The sequence below is a fragment of the Rhinopithecus bieti genome, unplaced genomic scaffold (genome assembly GCF_001698545.2).
Source record: "Rhinopithecus bieti isolate Rb0 unplaced genomic scaffold, ASM169854v2 scaffold_73682, whole genome shotgun sequence".
NCBI lineage: Eukaryota > Metazoa > Chordata > Mammalia > Primates > Cercopithecidae > Rhinopithecus > Rhinopithecus bieti.
Window position 1 is genome coordinate 1,312,506 of NW_016829166.1, and position 17,926 is coordinate 1,330,431.

General features: G+C 41.7%; 1 protein-coding gene across 10 annotated transcripts in view; it reads left to right on the plus strand.

Annotated features, from left to right (window-relative positions):
• PTPRM (protein tyrosine phosphatase receptor type M) overlaps window positions 1-17,926 on the plus strand; it is a 797,738-nt gene that overhangs the window by 631,018 nt on the left and 148,794 nt on the right. For 5 of the 10 annotated variants that reach the window (XM_017864681.1, XM_017864688.1, XM_017864684.1 and 2 more), the window contains 4 exons: window positions 2,297-2,371; window positions 2,602-2,628; window positions 6,909-6,920; window positions 7,646-7,833. In XM_017864681.1, the coding sequence (XP_017720170.1) occupies window positions 2,297-2,371; window positions 2,602-2,628; window positions 6,909-6,920; window positions 7,646-7,833 (302 nt within the window). The remainder of the gene's footprint in view (window positions 1-2,296; window positions 2,372-2,601; window positions 2,629-6,908; window positions 6,921-7,645; window positions 7,834-17,926) is intronic. The other 5 variants (XM_017864683.1, XM_017864690.1, XM_017864693.1 and 2 more) reach the window with 2 other exon arrangements.

Here is a 17,926-nt window from a genome sequence, read left to right on the forward strand (position 1 = left end):
AGATATTATGTTTTTCATTTAAAAATACATATGTATAATTTATTCAACTGCCATAAGAAAGCAACCTATGATGCATTTGTTGTGGGCTGGAATTGGAGAAGCCCTTTTGACCACACACAGGATTAGAATGTTTGTAGTAGCAGGTATTCCTTGAAAGGGACCACACAGATACGTTCTCTTTTTCCAGTATAACTCATTAATGTTCCAAATCTTCTATTTCATGGTAAAATTCCTCAAGAATCAATTTACTTGGAATCACTCACCCCAAAAGCAAGAATCTTCTTTAGTTGTTCTAGGTGTTTGAAGTTTGAACAGCAGAGAATATTCACTTCTGGACAGGAAGTTTAATTTGGCAGTTACGTTTTTGAAAGTGAATGTGTGTGTGGAAATCCAAAAATGTTCATGTACAGAGGACTGCTACAGAGGCCAATGGAGCTTCCACAGCTGGTTGGCTATTAGACGTTATTTTTTGCCTCTCTTCAATAAAGCCAACAGAAGGAACACAGCAGTAGACTTTCCATTTTCCTCCCACTCTAAGCAATAAGATCTCATCAGTTCTTACCTGTCGGGAGCAACCCTAGAGGTAGATATCATAATACTCTCTTAATGTCTTTGAAATAAGACAGCAGTTTCTGGGGAGGAAAACTTCAGGAAAGATGTTCCTTAGACCACAAGGCTGCCAGCACCACACCTATGACAAGTATGGGTATGCATGAGATCTTTCGGGGTTAGGAGAAAGTGCTGGAAGTTGTGAAGTGAGCAGTTTTTAGAAATGAGACAAGGGGAAAAATGAAGTAGGAGAATTTAAAAATAAGCATGACCACAGTTTTGAGAGTGGGGATTAATCTCTCCAGCAAAGCAAGTATGAGTTGCACTATCTGCTTTAATATGCTGTAAAAAGGGGAGAATAGATACAGACAGTGGGAATGGGTTTGATTTTATGCTAGAAGATGAAAGCATTTTAAAAGATTTTAACTGGAAGGTGAAAATAAACAGTTATTTTATATCTGCTGTGCACATCTTTACCAACCACATAAAATGTCTGCAGGTAATAAAAGGCTTTATTCTCACTGACCCTGGCATATTTTATTGATACTCATTTTTTTCATTCTTATTTTCATCCATTGTGCCCTTTTTCCAGGCTTCTTACCATAAACATGCATTATAAGTATGATACATTTCTATTTTATAAAAGTACCTGTAAAATGGCAGGCAGCCTGAGTTCTGATCCTTATTCTGTCATGTACTGATTCTACACTTTAAAAATATAAACACAGGTAAATGCACTGTCCTAAATGGACTGCTCCTGGAGAGTTAAAATATATTAATATGTCATCAGAATAATTACCCAGTATGCACAGGGATTTGGTCATGCTTCCCATAAAGATAATGGTATAATTGTGTTTTAGTGTCCTGATCAGGAACTCAGCCTCAAATAGATCATGTAACTACATCAGAGGAGTTAAGATTTAGACTTAAGTTTAACCACCTTGAGCAACTTTCAAGTCTTCATACTTTAATAAAATTAAACTGTTTTAAAAACACTAATCAATTAATACATTTGAAGAGGATTTTTTTTTTTTTACTTAAAAAAACATTTATTTTACCGAGGCTCTGTCAGCCATGAAGAGAGTTTTAAATGTCTCTTAAAATAGGAAATATCCATTTTAATGAAATCAGATTAATTGGATGGGATTGACTCTCCTGCTTGATAAAAGGGAGGAAGAGAAGGTGCAATAATTCAGTCTTGAATGTTTCAGAGGAATATTTTAAAGAAAAGCATTTTTGTAAGGATTTAAAAGACTAAGGAACACGCATGGAGCACCACCTTTATTTTTCAGAAAGCATTGTGGAGTGGTCTCTGCATATCCAAATATGAGCAAGGAGAGGATTTAGCAAACTATGGGAACATTGGCATTGGGAATAGTCTCCAAAAGCCATGTGTAGACACATTCTTCTACTTTTACTTGTAAAATTCAGCTTGGCCTGAGAGCAGGTTTCTATGAGCAAAGGGCAGAAGTCAAAACAGAAGTCTGATGAATTTCTCTGTCCAAAATGGTGGCTGTGGTTGTGGGCTTTCTCTTTATTTGTGGGGTAAGAAAAGTCTTTAAGTGACAGAAGGTTGCTTGTCTTCTAAAGGACACATCTGGAAATGATGATATTTCCCACATAGACATCAGTGAGTCCCAGAGTCACCCTAGCTAGCATGGAGTCACCATGGGTGGTCTCAGAGCATTGTGTGTTCAGAGTGTGTTACCTGTCTGCTGCCCCTGACCAGCCTCTCTTTTATTTACAGCTGTGTCTTCACCATCATCCTTCACAATGAAAACAAATACACTGAGCACATCGGTGCCTAATTCCTATTACCCAGGTAACAGATTTTTCCGTTGTCTCCTCTCTGCTCTCTCCTCAGCAGTCAGAATCACTCCGCCCTCTCTCTGCTATCCCTGCTGCTTGAGGGGCTTACTGTGTTTGAGATGTTGTAACCCAATGCTTTTCTACAGCTTTCTATGCGGAAAATAGGGGTGGGCATTCATCAATCATTTACTGTTCTTTCTCTTTTTACTTTCTCTGCATTGACCTGCTTACGGTGTATGACAGACCCATTTGTGCCAACTGCAATTTTAGGTGAGAACATTTCCCTTTACCACAGTTTATTGCAGGAGTAATTTAGAAAGTCAGTGACCACTCTGTAGGAGATTGGAGTTTTAATTTTGTATAATGCAGTGATTATAAGCACTACATGGGGGAGGTGGGTGGCCTGGGTCATGGAGTTAAAGGAAGAAAAGACTTCTCTAAACAGTCACCATTAATAAGAGGGGTTTGCTGCATGTATTTGGGGGATGATACCAACAGCTTCAAATGAACACTCTCAGCTCCAGTATTCTCCCTTTCTGTGTTCAGAATTTAAAGTTAGGTCTGATCCCAGGGGAAAAAAACAAGGTGTCACCACTCAGCTGTGTACTTTCCAAGAGCTGAATTCTGTCTAGTGTGATAGTCATAAAAGTGAAAATAGCTTCTCATTATTTTCACTTATTGCTAAGCACTAAAACTTCAATTTTAAAATAGCATTTTTCTAATTATGCCAAATGTTATGCAGAAAGATGATCACAATGGAATTTTGGCCCCCTACTCATCCTCGGTGCCACTCAGGGTACCCGCCCCCCTACCAGCTTCCAAAGTGTCTGTCACACAGTGGAATTTCAAAGGAGCTGATGATCTGAACAGCAAATGACAAGATGGCACTTATAATCATACGGTTTATTATGTGTCAGATGCCACTAGGAATGAACTAAGATGTTAGCCCGGTGGGGCAGAATGCATTTAAAGTATGAAATATTCCCAGCAGGGGGTTACAGAAAAAAATCCCGTTTGTCCAATATAAGAAGGGTGAGGAGAAAAATGGCATTACCTGGCTGTGATAACCAAACAAGCATGAGCTGCTGTTGCATTTGAGACGCATAAATAACCCGAGTGTATCACGGCTGTGTTCTCTTTCAACTACTAACCTTTCCGAAAAGGAGCACAACAAAAACGACTGCAAGGTATATAACAATTCATTGTAGCAAGAGTTCCATCCTCAATTGTTCGACGTCTCCTTCCTAATGCACTTGACAAGGGTTTATATCTTTGCAACATGATTTTTTCCCCCTCTGCTTCTCTTTTCTCTAAGTTGTTACGATTTTGTATAGAAGGTAATTTTATTTTCCTAATGGTGTTCTGTGGGCTTAAGTAAGTTTGTTGCCTATGGAAAAAATGAATTAAGAAGTTTAAGGATGGATATAAAACAGTTTTTAAATTTGTCATCATTCTGAGAGCTAACAAAGCCCACTAAACCCTCCCCCCTCACACACTTTTAATACCAATTAAAAGGGAAAGAAAACTGCATTTTATTCCTTTCATAAGTGAGGGGCACAGGCTAATCTTAGGCACCAGAACAATGTAATCTACATGCAAATGACATTTGCAGAATCTTTTGATAGGGGAAGGTTTGTGATTTCTTTATGTGCTGTGGCATTCATTCTGAGGTTCCTCTAGTAGATTTTCTGACCTTGGGGGAGCTGTGAGTGGGGAGGACTAAGATGTGCATTGTCAGAAGGAAGAAAATGTTCAGATTTCACAGCAGGATTAAGATAAGCTTATTAAACAAATATCATTCTTTAAAGTCGCTGCTTTGTTATTATGAACATTAATTACATCTTTTAAAGTTGATTAGGTTTCTTTACTGAAAGGGAATCACTTGGACAGACAATTCAAGTAGCAAAAATGATGTGCATTGTAAAAAATAAGTCACCCACATAGACCAATAACTGTTATCATGCATAGCTTATATAGATACCAAATGGCAGTACGTGGGAACTGCATTCTTTACATGTTACTTGGTGCAAATGTGAATCTACGTATTGAGTAATAAGGATTGGTGAGGTTAGCACTTGAAACCAGGGAAGAATATAAGATATATATCTACTCTGGCAGTTTTGGGGGATAGTAGCAGTTATAATTTACACAAAGACAAGAAGAAATGTTTTGCTGTGAGTCAGAGCTCGGCACAATTAAATTCTCTAGCACCTTCAGCTTCACCTTTCTCATGCTAAGGTGCCCATTACTAATGTGTAGAGCTGGAGTATATCTTTACTTCATTTGCTTGTAAAAATATAGATGATTAAATGGATGGATGGATAGCTGGCTGGCTGGCTGGATGGATAGACAGACAGACAGATACAACCTACCCTACCTCAAAAATATTGCATCCATTTCAACGTAAGGTTTTCCAGCTAGTTGGTTAAAAATTCAAGATAATTCATAAAGAATATAGGTAGAATTAATTTTCAGTTCTTAGAAAACCATCAGAACTATTAGTGAGAAGCTTTATTTCTAATGTGCTCTTCTGCATTATTTTTAATTAAAAAAAAAATGTTGAGGCTGGACACTATGGTGCAAGCATGTAATCCCAGCACTTTGGGAGGCCAACGCGGGAAGATCGCTTGATGCCAGGAGTTCAAGGCCAGCCTCGACAACATAGGGAGACCCCCATCTCTTCAAAAAATAATAATCTTAAAAAGTTAGCCGGCATGGTGGAATGCATCTGTATTCCCAGCAACTCAAGAGGCTGAGGCAGGAGGATTGCTGGAGCCCAGGAGTTTGGGGCTGCAGTAAGCTATGATAGAGCCACTGCCCTCCAACCTGGATGATGGAGAAAGACCCTGCCTCTAAAAAAAAAGTAGAACAAAAAAAATTGTTCATGGGTAATTTTTAAACACATAAAGGAAATTAATGACCAATAATATATGTTATCAGTAATAATTCTTTTTTAAGTTAGAGAAAACTAATCACTAATTTTAGTGGAATCAAGAATGTCTAGTAGTATAAGTGACCCAATTTCATAGCAGCACACAAGAAGCCTTCTATTCCCTCTTCCATATGCATGTGCTAGATAATGGGGCTCTTCTTTCAGGGACTTGGTAGTGTTTAAATGCTTGAAGATGTGTTCCACACTAGTAATGAGGCCAAGATGGCATAATGCAGCACAGGATCGTTACATACAACAGTGACAGTGGTTGTAGCTCTGTGGATCTAAAACTTCCAAGAATACGTAGCCCTGGGATCAGAGCATTGCTAGGATGCTGGCGTGTCCACGTGAAGGACCCAAATCATTTATGGGAAGTTTAGAAGGTCAACCCACCATGGAGGGCATGTTAATTATGTTCATCCCATAAGATACAAAACTGAGAGAACGAGAGAGGCACAGAGGGGAAACTAATTAATGTTCCATTTATTTTAGTATAAAGAACAGAACTTGCTGCTGGAGTAGCTCAAAGCTCAAGAGATTCAGTACTTCAGCAGGGTTCCTGTATCCCAGTTTATAAAGCTTGGCAGTTGCCAGCAAGCAAATCTGATGTGAAAATTTCCAGGTTTATTTGTGACTATTAAAATGGGAACATATGAATTGCTAAATTTCAAAGCAAATCCAAATGAAACAAAAATCATAAAATCAACTTACCACCCTTTTTTATTTTGTCTTTGTGTCTTTAGCCACGTTGTAGTGATCCAGGTGCCATTTCAGCAACAGCAACATAGCTACACACTTGTGTACCACCTTTCATACCATGCATCCCCAGGTGCTTTGCGATGCAGATAGAAGTGAGGTTTCAAAACCAGGCCCTGCTAATCAAGCACCCTTGGACTAAATTTTCTTCAGAGCTGTACTTCTCAGTAAAAAATAAATAACATATGAATAACTATAGCTGAATTCCCTATTGATATACAATCTGGTAATTTTTAAAACTTGAATATATCTTTTATATGTTTTATATAACATTCGCATTTTAAGTGACTTTAGCATTGTATTTTGACAACACCCATCCTCAATCATAAAACTGCTAAAGGGATTCAGCGATATAACGAGTTAACCTGTAGAATATGGAATTCTTAATCTAATAGCATTTCCCTGCATAAGACATTTTTAATAGGTACCATTTCTGCAGTTCATTAACCTAATTTTCTAGTAGGCATCCATTAAAATAGAGCCTCTTTAGGCTTATTTGACCAAATTTTGACATTAATTTTATAGTACAATTTGGTTGACTTGTTCAAGAAATTTAAATGAGAAATTGTGTTGAATACAAATAAGACTTATTTAGACATTACTTGGTTCATGGGGGATGAAAAGCAATTATGATGCTAATTTTAACCTCCTTTTTGTTATTGAGTACTGAAATTCAATGCTTCCATCCTAACATGATGGAAGCATTGAGGCTTCGCCCTCTGACCACCTCTGAATAGAAAACTTAACTGGAAAGTTAAAGCATAAAATAAAAACGACCTGTAATTATGCACGCAGTACTATTGCTTATGCCCTGTTTCCTTTTTCTCCTCCTTTTTTCTCCTGATATGTATCTTCTTAAAAGTGCCAATAAATGGTAAGTTCCCCGATTCGCCCCATGGAAGAGTTGTGGAGGGAGTGGGAGTGTGTGTCTTACTGGTAGATTCTGACGAAGCCAGCTGGTGCTGCTCTGTGCTGGCCTGCATGTTTGCCTCTGTAGAACATTTCATGTGTGATGTGTTGGTCCACAACATTTTGTCAAGCTTTCTGATACCAGAGCATGCAAAGTGATTCATCAAAACATTATCCCCACCAGGTTCCCTTTTATTTTTCCACTCTTCTTTGATTTCATGTATTAAGTCCACATTTCCATTGCTGGCTTTATAAGCCACACCATTTTGTGCACTTTTATTTTGCTCACGGAACATTTGTGCAGAGTTTATTTATGTCATCATACAAACTACTGAACTAACGTTTCAAAGAATACAAGACTGGTTTTGCACCAGGTCTTGATGAAGTTTCAGGCTGAAACTTTAACAGACTTTAGCACTGGAAGGCTAAAGGGCTCTTCTCAATTAGCTTTGTGAAAGCAATATATCGTTTGGACTGCTTTGTAAAAGAAAGATTTCTGCGCATTCCTATGAGTATTGCCAACCCCATTTAAATTTCTAAACATTTAACTTTTCTTTTTTGCTGAGCCATCATAGGGAATTTTACAGCCCTAGGTGAGGGGATGCCAGGAGCCAGCTTCTTAGCATTCTCAGTGATGCCGACCTAGCTCCCTGGCTCTGCCTCATTTTCTCCCTGGCCTTCTTTTCCTAGATGAAACCCACACGATGGCCAGCGATACCAGCAGCCTGGTGCAGTCCCATACTTACAAGAAGCGGGAGCCGGCCGACGTGCCCTATCAGACCGGGCAGCTCCACCCCGCCATCCGGGTGGCAGACCTCCTTCAGCACATCACGCAGATGAAGTGTGCCGAGGGCTACGGCTTCAAGGAGGAATACGAGGTGAGCACCAGCTCTGTGCCAGGGCTTTCCCCTTCCTTCTTGGACTCCATGCCAGATACTATGCTCCCAACTCAATCGGAAAGCCAAAGGAACTCCCCAGCCCTGAGAAATGCCAGAAAGAGATAAAGTACGGTTGTCCCTCCGTATTCTAGGGGTTGGTTCCAGGACACCAGCATGTGTCCAGGTCCCGGAGTGAGCCCTGTGGAACCTGAGAATCCACCAGTATTCTAGGGGGTTGGCTCCAGGACACCAGCATGTGTCCAGGTCCCGGAGTGAGTCCTGTGGAACCTGAGAATCCACAAAGCCAGTCCTCCAGATCCATGGGTTTTGCATCCCAAGGATATTATATATATTCTTTTCAACCCGCATTTGATTGAATATGCAGATGCAGAACCCTAGGATTATCCAGGCCGACTGTATTTTATCCGTGGATCCACTTTCGTCTGGTAGTAAAACTTACTACCAAGTTCACATGCATTACATGGAAAAAGGAAGAATGCTTTGCCTTTTACCTTATTCTGCACAAATATACAATGAAAACAAATTTACCAGGGTCTCTTCCCCTCCCCATCCTGTTTTTTTCTCTTTTTTTCTTCTTCCCTTGGTCAGAATTAAGTTTTAGTTCCTGTCTCCCTCCCCATTCTTGATCACCTTCCTTGACTTTTCCTGTAATTATGATATTAAATCCTAATGATTTTGTAGTCATTATCTCAGGAAGAAACTGTCCACTTAAAGCAATTATAGACCAACCAACAATGTCATGTAGTGGAGATCAGACAGCAGTACAGGGACTGGCTATTGTCATGGCAGTGACAGCTGTTACTGTCCAGCCAGCCCAGAGAGCATGCCACTGTCTTGGGCTCTTGTGTGGGCAGCTGTCAGGGACATTTCTGGGAACGATGATATTCTCCAAATATATAAAATATAGGGCTTACCCCTTTCACACCCTATGCCATTAGTTAATTCTGTTGGAAGGTCATTCGAGAACTGAAGAGGATTAATTGATCGAAGAAGTCTAATTCAAAGAAGCATACCATCCCTTGAGTGGGTGGTGTGGGGCGCAGGAAGCAGACAGGAAAGTTGGATTGCTTTTTTATGTTATTAAAATCAGTCCGCCGTCATTGATGAAGATAAAGTAGCAGGCTTACTCAGAGTAAAAGTAGGATTATGGAGACAGGTGATTTTTGTAAACCTTAGAATGTGGTTCTGGTCTCATATTCACCGAACTAGCTCAGAGTTGGGAAACATCTTGTCTGGAATGAGAGGATTTTTGAAATCTGTTTCTACCACCTGGATAGTCTGTGAGTTTCAAACTCTGTTTCTTCTCTTCTTGTGGGCACATTCACATCACTTCATTTAATGTCCCAGCTACTGCAATGTCTTGAGTTTAGCTCTCTTTCCAAGCTTGATCATCAAAGATTCATTACAGCAGTCAAAGCAACACATGGTACCACTGTTGGCGGAGCCAGTGCTACACTTCTTTTAGGAATAAAGCTTTGGTCCAAAGCAGACATAGACACACTTCGCTCTGCTAACATGTGCATCCTGGTGTATTGCTAATGACCTCAGTTCAGAAGACTGTGAAACCAAAGAATCCCATGCAGACCACGCCCCAGAGTTTCGTTGACGTCCAGAAAATATTTTCGTTTGAAGTTCTGCATTTTAGCAACCCTGAAATTCCTAGATTCCTCTTTAGCAATTCAGTGTGTAAATTCAGTGAAATTGACTGCCTTTGCATATTACCTCATGCACTTTTAAAGTCTAGCTTAGGAATTAATCGGATTAAGAGTAAGACTTCCAAAAGCCTAATATCATGTGAAAGACAAAATTAGGTTATTGAGAAAATATAAGCCTAATGAATTAGGGATGACGTCTAAGTTCTATCCAATATTCTGAATGCTGCAGATATTGCTGAAATGTTTATTAAAAATGTTAATGTCAAAGCGATTAGTTTTAGGCTCAAATAACAATTCATGAAATAACCTGAGCCCGATTTTTCATGAGCTGTTTAGAAATACCGACTTCCTATAACATGCCATAGACAATGCATATTTCATGAGCTGTTTAGAAATACCGCCTTCCTATAACATGCTATAGACAATGCATATTTGAAAGATGTAGACAATGTTTCCCATTCAGATCTTCGAATAAATATGATTTATAAGTATAAACCGAAATATTGTATACTAATTTTAACCGTATTATGACTGACAACTAATTTAGTTGCCAAAATAAAATGTTGTATTCATTAACTACTTTGCAGAAAACTTTTTCTCATTTTAACTATTCCGTGATCAGAGAGGACTGCTAAAAAGTGAATACTTTTAAACCCTAAAGCCATTGTTAATTTAAGAAAAAAGAAGGAAAGGAAATAATGAACGAAACACAGATACTAGAGATAAAATCAGGAACAAATGGGAGGGAGCTATTGGGAGGAGTATGAAACGAGCAGCTCCGTTAGAAATAACCCCGTCACTGAGTGCTGTGCCCCTCGTGCCGCCCTCCTGGAGGGATGCTGACGTTGTCGTCTAGTGGGGCGGATGACAGGGAAGTGAGGAGTGGTGATGGTGGGCAGGTGTGCCTGTGCCATGGCTGCAGGGAGAAGGGGACGCCCCTAAGAAGCATGTGTCGTGGAATGACATGCTCTGGTCTTGATGGAGGCACCACCAGGCTTCCGGGAACTGGTAGTGAAGTGGAAGGTCCCAGACTGCAGGTCCTCATTTGTTCCACTTTCTCTAACCCCAGGGAGGTGTTACTCTCATGAGAATCTGGAAAATCCTTAAACAGTTATTTTTTTGAAATTCATTTAGTGTTAAGACCTCTAACAAAACAGACCTCTTTCCATCATGCTGTAAAGTCTGCATCCTTTTCATTAACACATGCCCAGAGTCAGGAGTGCTAACTGGTGTAGTGGGAGTCTCTCTGCTACTCGGAGAGGCCATCCCACCCAACAGATACTGAGAGGTTGTGGTTTGGAACACAGGCTCTGGCACCACACTGCCTGCATTCAAACTCAGCTCTGCTGCTTAGCTGTGTGACCTGGGCAAGTTATCTAACCTCTCTGGGCCTCAGTTTCCAAATCTATAAATAAAATAATTATGATATCAATCTCAAAAGGTTGTTGTGAGGAGTAAATCATTTTAATGTAGGTGCTAGAATTATATTTGGCATATAGTAAGTGTTCATTTGAAGTGTTAGCTAGTAGAAGAAAAAAAATACTAACGTATAATAAGATCCAAGAGCAGAAGTTCATACCATGTTCTTTATAGGGAAACTTTGTTATACTGAGGTTTCAGTAAAACTCTCATCTCTTGTGCATAGCAGTCTGAGGATAGAGTGAGCCACATGTTATGGACAGGGGTTATACTTTTGCTTCATCTCCAGGGCTGGATAATTTTCTTACCATGTACCATATATCATCAAAAATTCCCGTTAACAAGTAACTTACAAACAGATAGACTAGACTCTATGGATTAAGAGTTTAAGAACTGAGAAAATAAATTTTAAAAAATATATACTGTCATGTATTATTGCTGTAATAGTATTTCCATATCTAAGTTGGAGATTCCTGAGGAATACTATAACTCTAGACTGCATAATCCTCCTGACAAGTTATTGGTTGCTGCATTGGTGTCTTTGGCAAGGTAGGATTTGGGGAAGAGTTCAATTTTACCAATCATATGCTGCACGTGGCGCCAGGGGTACAGAGGAGAGATGCTTCTCCCTGTCCCTGATGGGGAGGCTGACAGGGCAGGAGAAGGCAGCTGGGTAAAGACTGCAGTTTGTCCAGTCAAACCCTGCACCCTCTAAGAGAGATGCCCAAGCATACTCTGAAGGCCAGTGGGGTCACCTGAGCCAGCCAAGAGCAAGGATGACTTCTCTCCTGGAAGATGAGTGGGAGTTGACCAGGAGAAGGTAAAAGAGGGTAGCAGTCCAGGTAGACCCAAAAGCAGGAGAATGGGGTTCTCTGGGGAAATGGCAGAAGAGCTATATGCCTGAGTCCCAGGAGGGCTGCTCTGTGGGATGAGGGGGATCAGGGCTCCCATCACCAAAAGCACCTCCTGTGTCACACTGAGAGGTTTGGACGCCATCATAGAAGCAGTAAAAGAGAAGAAAGACTCAAATAGCCTGAGTCTCATTCGTGTGCTTGGATGGAGAGCATTTAGTCCGAACAGCTCAGTTTTAAAATATTATTTGTATGAGGCATACAGGCAATTGCTTAAAAGGTAGTACCCCAAAAAAGTGAAGGAGAAAGGGAATGTGTGTTTTCTTTAAAAGTTCCTGGTGTTCTATCTGTATTCAAAAATCCTGTGGAATGCTTGGCTTCAAGACTTGTTGAAGCAGGGAATTACTTCAGTACTGAAGCATCTTTGGGGATAAATCTAAAGAATGGCTCTGGTAGTTGCTGTGACTCTGTGGAATCATCACATCGGCCTTTCTGGTCTTCTTCAATCTGTGTGTATCAGGAAACGCCAGTCATGTACGTTGTAAAATATTTTTGAAGTAGTGATGTTCTCTCTGCTGAACAGGTTTCAACCAATTCTTCTTTATTGTTTTCAAGACAGTGGTGTCTCAAAATTGGCCTAAACACAGAAGGATTCATTACTGATCAAGCAGCGGACAGATGTGTGTCCAAACAAGAGCAGACCATGCGGTGGGGATGAGATGGAGCAGAGCTCAGTGCAGATTTTTTATTTGATTTTGTTCTAACAAGATCGTCATATGGCACCTCTCACCAGGGAGATGCAATAATTTGATTCAAAAGAAACTCAGACATGAATCACAATAAAGAAGTAAACATGATGAATTGAACAGAAAATGGCATGTTGTCAACAGAGAGTGGTCTTTCTCCTCCAGAGAAAGACGGAGCGGAAAGGGCAAGCTTGTTTATGTTGCTGTGAGAGAATAGCTGCCTGCTTCCTCTGACAAGCAAAGGGCAGTCTGTGCTAAGTAAGCCCCTGGGGGAAACCTATGGGCTTCCCAGAAAAGTAGAAGAGAGAGCGCTTCAATCACGGGGGATAGACAGGTCAGACTCAGCCACCCTGCCCCACGCAGACTTCTGGGCCTTTCTCAGCTGGAGTTGAACAGGGACATTTGCCATGACTGCAGCTGTGCCCTGAACCCTCACACCCAGCCCTAGACAGGGGTGTGCTGCACCCTTGTAAGTGGCTTGATACCACGTCAGGTCCAACGTCGTGGTGATCCTGTGCGAGTGGGGAGTGAGTTCCTCCCCCTCTGTAGTCCCCAAAGAACCTTTGATGGCTTGATATTTTTTTATGCCTCAATTTTTGAACTGATTCTAAGTCCCTTTGGAGATCCAGGCAGAAAAACAACCCTAAGTAGGAAAACGGCCAAGTTATTCTGAAAGAATATGTTTTGCTATAACTGTAAAATTAAGATAAAGAAAGGACGTAGTTGAAGCCTACTTCCAGAGAGGATGTCCTGGAAAACGCAGATGGTACTGTTTTATTAGCTAATAGTGTCACTCTGGGGCGCAAAAAATTGTTTCCAATTACTAGAGCTGAAATGAAACGTATCAAAGGCCAAAGTAACTCTTTCCATCCTATTCTTAAAAAAAAAAAAGTGTGTTTGTGCGTGTATGTATCTAAATATATTTAGAAAAGCATTATCTTTATCCTACCTACTTTTGTTTGTTTGTTTGTTTTGTTTTGAGACAGTGTCTTGCTCTGTCACCCAGACTGAGGTGCAGTTGTACAATCTCAGCTTACTGCAGCCTCTACCTCTAGATTAAAGCAATACTCAAGCCTCAGCCTCCTGAAAGCTGGGGCTACAGGCTCGCATGACCACGCCCGGCTAATTTTTGTATTTTTAGTAGAGGTGGGTTTTTGCCATGTTAGCCAGGCTGGTCTCAAACTCCTGACCTCAAGTAATCTGCCTTCCTCAGCCTCCCAAAATGCTAGGGTTACAGGCATAAGCCACTGTGCTCGGCCCCACATACTTTTCTTATATTATGCCTCTCTCCTGGGCACAATCACTGGTGATTAATTTTGTAGTTGAACGTGAAGGTTGTTTTTTAGCTCAGTTTAAACTGGGGAATTGAAAACATTATGCCAGAATCTTCAGAATTAGGTGCAACCTATGAAGTTTTCTGAGCAACCTGTATTTTCTTTAAACACGTCTGTCTCCTTGTAGCTCCCTTTAGGTCTTTTTTAAACATAAGAGTTGTATATCCCCCCCACCTCTTGTCCTTCCCCCATTTTCTAAGTAAAACAGCTGACTTTGTTAAATGCAAGCTCAGTGTTTTATTTGCTGCCTTTGTCTATATTTGACAAAGCTGTGGCAACTTAAGAAAAAATTATTATTAAAATGTCTCACCTGCCCTCTAAAATCTTGCTTTTTTTTTTTTTGAGACTGAGTCTTGCTCTTTGGCCCAGGCTGGAGTGCGGTGGTGCCATCTCAGTTCACTGCAACCTCCGCCTCCTGGGTTCAAGCGATTTTCCCAACTCAACCTCCCAGGTAGCTGGAGCTACAGGCACACGCCACCACACCTGGCTAATGTTGTCCCTTTAGTAAAATTTTTCACCATGTTGGCCAGGCTGGTCTCTAACTCCTGACCTCTAGGTGATCCACCCATCTCAGCCTCCCAAAGTGTTGGGATCACAGGCATGAGCCACCATGTCTAGCCCAAAATCTCACTCTTATTTACTTGCCTCCTACCTCAGTGAAGCCAGCTGTTCTTGTCTGACCCGAGGCTGGGTCATTTGTAAAGAAAAAAGGTTCTGCAAGCTAGGAAGGAGAGAAGCATGGCACTGCCCTGGTGAGGGCCTTGTGCTAAGTCAAAGAGGAAGTGGACACGTGCAGTGAGAGAGGACCAAACAGGAGGAGAATTGCTTTTTTTTTGTTTTGTTTTGTTTTTTTTAAGAGACAGGGTCTCACTCTGTTGCCTAGGCTGGAGTGTAGTAGTATAATCATAGCCTACTACAGCCTTGACCTCCTCAGCTCAAGAAATCCTCCCACTCAGCCTCCTGAGTAGCTGGGACTACAGGTACGCACCAGCAAGCCCAGCTAACTTTTTTATTTTTTTGTAGAGACAGGGTCTCAGTGTGTTGCTGAGTCTGGTCTTGAACTCCTGGACTCAAGTGATCCTCCCACCTCAGCCCCCCAAAGCACTGGAGCTACAGGCATGAACCACCTCACCCGGAATTGCTCTATAACAACCTGCTCTTGTGGTAACTAAGCCAGTTTTGCCAGAGCACAACTCCCTTGTGAGCATGAGGATGGCACCAACCCATTCATGAGGGATCTACTCCCCTGATCCAAACACCTCCCACTGGGCCCCGTCTCCCAACACTGCCACACCAGGGACCAGATTTCAACATGATTTGTTGGGGACAAGCAAACCATATTCAAACCGTAGCACCAGCATATCCTACAAAAAGCACTCCTGGAAAGCCACCGCTCTCTGCAGAGATCGCAGTTCTGACTCCCTCCCTTCAGATGCCCTTCCATGGGAAAGGCCTTGAGTTGGGGAGGACAAGCCCTGGAAGTTGGAGACCAGCCCAGCAGCAGGGTGTGAGAGGAGGGCACCCTGGGCACCTGGGCTCCCCCTTGTTGGGAGTTGGTCGGCAGAGGGATAATTGCACACACTTCTAGACGTCTTTTCAGAATGGTGCACAGCAGCCCCTTTGCTGGCTTTTGCACAAAGAAGCAGGGGCAGGTGGAATCAAAGGCACTTTGTGCTACTCAGCTGACAGAACATTGCCTGTGCACAGCTGGTTCATAGATTCTGTGTGCAGTCCAGAGGGGGAGGCGCCCCTTCCCTCACCTCCAGCCCACACACTTTTCAGATGTGCTTTTCAGTTCCTGCTTCGTATTCTGAGGGACCAGCTGAGTCAATCAATTGGCACAATCAGTGCAGGTTGTTTTCTGTCCCACAGGATACAAAACAAACAAAACAAAACCATTGAAGACTAAGGATGGGGAACTGGGGGTGGGGAGGCACTGGCAGCCACTGTAAATGCATTAAGAATCACACAGCTGCGTCTCCCATGGCTGAAGCAGCCAAGTGATTTTTGACGTTCTTTTTTCCTTTAGTTATTATGGTGCTGGTAAGCCAGGTCCATAAGAAAATGATAAACACTTCTCTCTGAAATTTTGAGATGGCTTCAAGCTATTTGGGCAAGTAAGGTATATGTGTTTATGGGTACTTTCTTAGTGCATGAAAGTTTCTGCATATTTTTTAAAAATGCAGTAGAGAGAGTTGGTTTTGATATGAATATTTGGTTTATTTTTTTCTAAAGTACCAATAGAAGAGTGAGTTTTATGTGTTGTCTGCTCCACTCAGTGTGCTGCTTTCGGAGCCTCTTTCATGTTAGCTAATTTTTTGTACAGTTTTCTTTTGCCCTTGCCTCTGATGACATCATATACAGGCTCAAACTTCAGAACATTAGATTAAAAATTGTTATTTCCTACAACTGTCCATGCTCCCACTAATGATAATTCATGGCAGTCGACATTTTTCAATTTGTGTGAAGCACTTCTAGGCAACTGTCTGGTTTCCATTTTGAAGCTGGTTACTAGAATTTTCTTTAACCTGAAAGAAGTTAAGCAATTTTCCCACTTGTTAACATGCTTTTAGTGTCAGATGCCATTAGCCACAAGTGCCTTCTCGGAGGACCTGGCCCAGAAGGGATAGTGAACGTGCTTGTTGTGCAAGCATCTGCGGACCTTATGTGTGTCTGGTACTGGTCCTGCTTTTGATTAGTTTGATGCTGTCATCACCCACTAACATGGTCAAAGTAGATTTTTCATGGTTGCCATTGCCCTTGCCTCTCCCTCATCTCCACACCAGCAGGCTCAAGTCCCAACTGTTCTCTCTCCTCCCCATTTTCAGTGGCTCCCCTCTCTTCCCTGCCCTAGGGCCTGCCCTGATCACTTGTCTGTACCATTGAAAGAGTCCCCTGACTTATCTCCCTACCTAGTCTTTCCCATTCAAATCTGTTCTGGACTCTGCAACCAGTTTTCTTTGTAAGACATAGATGTTATCATGTTTGACTGATGCTCAAGACTATGCCATGGATTCTTTCCAAAAATAAGAACCTCAGCATAGCATGTTCAGCCCTCTGTGCCACGACCTCACCCTGTGTTTCAGGCTTTCACTGTAATGCAGGTGCTTCCCACCATGCAGGCTTTGCTCTGCTTCTGCTCATGTACTCACCACCTTGCCATTCTCCAGGCCTCCAGGGCTCACGCTGCAGGTTGTGGCCTCTGCCTGGCGTGACTTCAGCTCCTCCTTCACTTGCCACATCCATTCAGACACAGCTCACATGTGACTGCCCCCAGGCTGTCCCTGATCCCAACGAGAAACAACCATTCCCCCCATAGTCTCACAGCTCTGTGTTTGAATAATATAGTAAGCAGTATAGTAACTGATAATACAGTAGGCAGTATATTAATTGATTTATTCAGTACGTATTTGACAAACAATACTGAATATGTGCTGAATGGATTTCTATGTAGTTATACTTTGTAATTCATATTTGATGAATTGATTTCTGCATATTTAAACACACACACCTGTGCCTGGGGAAACGATAGAGATGAGTATAGAAAAATTAAAAAATACAAGCTCAGGATGTTACAAATCATCATACAGGATGAAGTGGGCTAGCGGTGTCCAGTCAGAAAAACTGTACTGACCAACTTAAACCTGATCAATGCTGATCACCTAAAAATGGAAAGCGTAGATATATTCCATTTGGTCATTTTAGTTATTGAAAGCCAACCTATGTTTAAAAATTTGGGGATAGACTTTTTTTTTTTCAAGATAAGAGTCTCACTCTGCTGCCCAGGATGGAATGCAGTGGTACAGTCTGGGTTCACTGCAACCTCCATCTGCCAGGTACAAGAGATTCTCCCCCCTCAGCCTCCTGAGTAGCTGGGACTACAGGCATGCACCACCACACCGGGCTATAATTTTTGTAGTTTTAGTAGAGACAGGGTTTCCCCATGTTGTCCAGACTGGTCTCGAACTCCTGACCTCAGGTGATCCACCTGCCTAGGGCTGCCAAAGTGCTGGGATTACAGGTGTGAGCCACCACTCCCAGCTGAGGATAGGCATTTTTAATACATG